Source organism: Sinocyclocheilus rhinocerous, unplaced genomic scaffold, assembly GCF_001515625.1.
Source record: "Sinocyclocheilus rhinocerous isolate Xijiao unplaced genomic scaffold, SAMN03320098_v1.1 scaffold818, whole genome shotgun sequence".
NCBI lineage: Eukaryota > Metazoa > Chordata > Actinopteri > Cypriniformes > Cyprinidae > Sinocyclocheilus > Sinocyclocheilus rhinocerous.
Genome location: NW_015664989.1, coordinates 104,937 through 110,594, shown reverse-complemented (window position 1 = coordinate 110,594; position 5,658 = coordinate 104,937). Strand labels below are relative to the sequence as shown.

Here is a 5,658-nt window from a genome sequence, read left to right as displayed (position 1 = left end):
GTTGAAGATACAATCGGTATTTACTAGAGGATAGATTCATTTGCAAACATTTCTCCTGTTTGGCCAAAAAAAAAAATGCATGTCATATCACATTTTAATGGTGGCCCCTTTATGATTTATAATTTTATGATATCTTTATGATTGATATATTCATAGTCTTTTATATATATATATATATATATATATATATACTTTTTTTTTTTTTGCAACAAAAACAAAAACACTGGATGGTGGAAGATAACCAGTTGCCTTCATTTTTCATCGGATATTTACTTAGTGTAATCTTCACGGTCACAAGGCTGGCTCCTTATTGCTCCTTATTAAGATCCAGCAACTAATGTGCATTAAAAAAAAAAAAAATAGTAAAGAGGGTGGGGAAGTGATCAATTTCCTGCTATGACCAGCAGAGATAACACACTGCATACCATCACAGGGTCAAGAGTCAACCTCTGCAAAACAGGGCACTGAAAGATTAGTAAAATATTTCTTTCCACCATACATTTTTTGTGTAGTTTTGTAAAGAAAAACTAATAAGAAATAGAAACCAGTTTTCAAAGCCATATAGAGGGCTTATGAAGAGGCACTTTTGTTGGAACTGGCTCTCTGGGCTGCTTGACGACGACAGTGCAGGTAAACATAAAGAGGGTTGATGAAGGCCAGGAGACTCAGAACGGTCAGACCGATGTTCACCTAGAGAAATCAATTATTACAGTTTAATCAACACTCGATCTAAAACGGGCTTTTTAAAATGTCAGAAATTCTTTGAATAAACAGTTCTTTTGTTTTTTTCTTGATGGGTGTGTGAACAGAACATAACCATTTCAAACTTCTCAGAAAAATGACAAATATGCTGAATCTTTGTCTGCCAATCAAATGCCTTTCATTGCTTAGGACTAGAGGATTTCAAAAGATAAACAGCTGTTTCTTATTCTGAAGCTGACTCCAACCTTTTTCTTCCTAAGAAATAGAAAAATGGGAGTTGTTTGTCAGACTTGAATAGGCTAATGTTAGAGAAACAAGTTCCAAGGAAAGACAAAGCCATAGAAATAAATAAGAATAAAAAACTAATCAATAAACCATAATCAATATTTCTGTGCAGGGTGCGAACTACGGGGGAGCTAGGGGGAGCTCGGCCGTTGGTCATGTGAACTCAAAGACAGCCTGATGCTTTGTTTATAGACTATTTGTGGGTGGCTGTTTGTTGTTTCACCTATCAATTCGTGTCGATAAAGTATAATAGGGTAATCCTGTATAGTGATTTATCCTATATAGCGCTTGCATAAAGCAAGTAGTTATGTTATGTATCTTTGTAAGTCATTGTAAGCCTACATTGTAAGCCTACATTCACGCCCCGCCCCCCCCGTTAAAAAAAACAAAAAACAAGTGGGCTCCCCCAAAGTCCACGGTATAGTTCAAACACTGTTTCTGTGTACATATCTGCAATAATCACACACTATGAAAGCTAAAACATGATCTCCACTGGAAGGTTATAATACAGTTGGGTCATTTGCTCACATACGGTATATGTTTATTTTAATCTAAAGTTGTGGTCACATTTATTGTTGTTCTGTGAAATTTCACAGGAAAAATCCTGTCATTTAAATAGGAATCAACATAATCAGTCATTTCACGTGAGAGCGAAAGATTTTGCAGTGCAGATTTTGTTCAAGTTGGATTTTCTGAATTGAACGTGACTTCTACGTGAACTCATATATCGCTACACTATTGACAAGAGACAATGGATATTTTTTTGCCAGTGAAATTTTGCTAATGTGACCTCACCTTATCACAAAATGCACGTACGTGTGGGAAGGACAAACTAAAAGCATTCAGAAGCTTACATAAAAAGGGTCTCCACCCAGTGGTCCTTTAATGAGGGTGAAGCAGGGATACTGGAGCAGCGAGACCACAGCTGAGAGAGCCATCACCGTTCCATATAGCTTTCCGAAGTGTACGGATGGAAACCTGAAAAATAAAAAAAAACTATACCTTCACAAACATATTCACAATTATACATAAACTACTAATACCTGTACTTGCAGATAATCTAATATTAATGAAATAAAGGGCCACTTAAGTGTACTTAGAGACTACACTGTCATGACTGGATTTTAACACCGTTAAATACACATTTTAAAAATGCACTTTAATAATGTCCAGTTAAATGTTTTACTTTAAAGTACATTTTAAATCATTTTAATAACCTTTTGTCATGCTTTAAAGAAGTACACTTTCATTTGTTGATGTGTTGACTAACATACTAATACACATGCAACGTACTTGATTTTAATTTTTACCTGTAGTGTGTTATTTGATATTACAGTTAAAGTGAATATATCTGAAATGCATTAAATTGCAATTTCATTGTTACTAATGTGAAATTACAAATATATTAGTATGTGACATAAAGGTTTCAACAGAAATTACATTAAGGTATCGTTTACTTTAATGACAATATAAGTAATTATGAAATGACATACTTAAAGTAGATATACTTAAAGTCCTACTTAAGTGTGTCAGTTCATATAACTGCATTTAATATAAATTTAAAATAGAATACATTTTCATTTAATTGTAAATAACATGCAGGTAAGTGTCTGCACACATTAAATTCTGTTCACACTTATTTTAAGATATATTATTTTCGAAAAAAATGTAAAAGTATGCTAAAGTGTATTTCTTTTTCACAAGAGTAATATACATCTAACTTGTTATTTACCCTAATGTAATTTCAAAATATGTATATTTTTTTCCCTTTCTTTCTTAAAATGGTTTTATTTTATTTCTTTAGGATATTTCCTTTTGGGATTTATCAACTAAATAAAGTCATACAGGTTTGTACAGGTTTTTTCATATTTGGGTGGACTATCCCTTTAATGTTCTTATGGGTCTGTGATGACTCACGCCACACTGATGAAAGCAGCATTTCCTCCGTAGAGGAAGGATCTGTTGAGGACTTGCAGGATGAAGGTGAGGTACAGCAGAGGAAGGATGGGGGTGGCGGCACACACTGAAAACAGCACACACTGCAGCGCCGTCAGCGACAGAGACAATATGGCTGCCTTCAAGTCTGCCTCTTGTTCACTTTGTCCTGTATAGCACAGTATTTGAAAAATTAATTTACACTGTCAGAAAAATAAGTGTGATTTTTGTAGGCATTTTATTAAACATTAAATAAACTGCTTTTATGTTATCATTGAACTAAAGCAATTTGTTGCAATATTTTATTTATATGGTATATATGATCAACAATATTAATTAAATACCGATTTAAATTCTGTAAAATCATTATTTTTTCTCTTAAATTCTTCACGGGGTTGGGAAAGGATTTTACTATTAATTAAATAATAAGTAAATTTGACTATTTATTAAATAATATTTTTAACTCAGTAGTAAATATGAATATAATGTTGTTATTTAATACATTTTAAATAGTTCTTCTGCAAATAAATTATTAAAACAAATCAAACTTACTAATGCCTCCCCAATCTAATTTGTGTAAAAGTTGTTGTGTGACAAATCTGCATTTTAGCAGATAATAGCCTATACAGTATATACTGTTTGTCTGTTGCATAAATGGATATTCAGCATTTTTTTTTTTTACAAAGTACACCAACTGTAGATAAATCTGGACCTAACCAATGATGATGATGAAAAAGATGATAATGCTAATGCCATGCTTGATGACTATGACCCGGACAATCTCATAAAGGTGATTCAGATAGCAGCTCAGTGTTCTACATTTATGTCAGGAATTTAATAAATGCTCTTTTTTGGTCTAGGGAGTGAGTTTTCTAATGTTTTCATATAATGCATACTCAATACTTCCAAAGAAAATTTGATTTTTCATCATATGACCCTAAGGAAATGTGTGCATTTATGTGCTGACCTGGTTCTCGCTGCTTTCCTTTGTGGCGATCCATGATGAGACCATTCCAGGGGGCACACAGGATCCCACACAGCTGAGTAAATGCAAACGCATTTGTGTATCTACTGACTGTGATCAAAAACAACATGACTGTTTACAGCCGAGAAAATGACAAAAACTCAAGCTCATGAGTTTACACACATGACACAGTCTGAGCCTGTTGGCATGTCTATATCTGTTCATACTGCTCAAAGGCATGGCTTCACCTGCCCATAAATAGCTGGACATGAAGATAAAGAGACTGTGTATCTGTGTGGTATGTGTGTGTATACCAAGGCCTGGGTCTCCAGCAGCCAGATGATTCAGCATCGGGTTTAAGGTCCCGATGAACAAGTAGTGTCTCAACTGCATCACTGAAAGCCACAGCAGATGCCACAAGAAGAACCAGGAAAGCAAACAGCTCTTGAAACTTCGCTCTGACAAAAACACATACATTCATGATGTTGACACACTTCACATGATATATTTCACAATGAAGTATTAGTAAAAGTAAAAGGGGATAGGAACATGTAATGCAAGTGCTTAGTCACAATAGCAGAGAAAATTCAGGACAATAATGTGGCTGTTGACTGTTGTTTCAAGCACATTGCAGATAGGAATACATACTTAGATAGGAAGTGACTATAAAATCACTAGTAAATGCATTGTAAGAAATATCTTTACATCCTTCAGTTTACAGAAAATGTAATGATAACCAGCATGATAATACAGATGGTAAAACTGATAAATCAAAGTTAATCATAAGCGGCCTGTCCAGAAAGAAAATTAATTTATAAAATATAATCATATGTGATGTGTCACGCAGGCACTGGGAATGTCTTTTTATTATTTTCCACCATGAATTCTGTGGTAATTCATAGATTTACAATACTTGCGATAACCATACATTTGACAGTATTTTACAGTAAAATTGCATATAATATGATCTTAAGCCATTTACAGATATTCACCATATATGATAACATAACTTAGAGTAAACAAATTAATAGGTTTTGACTAACATTTTTCAATAAACATTACAGCCCTTTTTTACAGTGTATGTTACATTGTAGTTTTAGGTTTGTTTGTTTGTTTTTTTTCTTAAACATGTGTGGGCTATTCTGACAGTCATCTTTATACTGCAAAGGTATATAGTAGACACAGCATATGTATTATAAAAAGGTGTGTTTAGTGGCACCGCTGTGAAGTGTTGAACATGTCCTTACCCATTTTGTCTGTGTTTTGGCCTTGAGGAGAAGTCTCTTTAAATGGCATTTCCTCCTCAGACTGGGAAGTTTGTATGTTTTTCTCTTCGACCTTTGCAACTGTATAATCCCGAGTCCCTCCACATTTCATCCTACCACAGTAAATAAGAGACAGACACAGGCAAAGCATTGTTAGAGGAAACATATCCGGTATAGACAGTGAAGCATAAAGTCAATCTGTGAAGAACAAGCATTCTGAATACCATCATTCTGAAGTAGGTATTTCACCTTAAAAAAACAAGACAGAGGGAGAAAAAGACAAAAGAAATGAGTAGATAATATGAAATAATTCTTTCATATTATACTGTACATTCATGCCCTTCCTTTCATTGCAAAAACACTTGAACGAGCTGTATTCAACTAAGTCTCTGCCTTTCTCACACAGAACAACCTCCTCGACAGCAACCAGTGTGGTTTCAGAAGTGGACATTCAACCGAGACTGCCTTGCTCTCAGTTGTTGAAGCCCTAAGACTGGCAAGAGCGGA

General features: G+C 34.4%; 1 protein-coding gene across 4 annotated transcripts in view; it reads right to left on the bottom strand.

Annotated features, from left to right (window-relative positions):
* Positions 1 to 213: 213 nt before the first annotated feature.
* slc43a3b (solute carrier family 43 member 3b) overlaps positions 214 to 5,658 on the bottom strand; it is a 17,363-nt gene continuing 11,918 nt past the window's right edge. For 3 of the 4 annotated variants that reach the window (XM_016541441.1, XM_016541443.1, XM_016541442.1), the window contains 6 exons: positions 5,134 to 5,264; positions 4,201 to 4,344; positions 3,890 to 3,997; positions 2,905 to 3,091; positions 1,842 to 1,965; positions 214 to 690 (listed from right to left, as the gene is read on the bottom strand). In XM_016541441.1, the coding sequence (XP_016396927.1) occupies positions 571 to 690; positions 1,842 to 1,965; positions 2,905 to 3,091; positions 3,890 to 3,997; positions 4,201 to 4,344; positions 5,134 to 5,264 (814 nt within the window). In that variant the 3' untranslated portion in view covers positions 214 to 570. The remainder of the gene's footprint in view (positions 691 to 1,841; positions 1,966 to 2,904; positions 3,092 to 3,889; positions 3,998 to 4,200; positions 4,345 to 5,133; positions 5,265 to 5,658) is intronic. The other variant, XM_016541444.1, reaches the window with a different exon arrangement.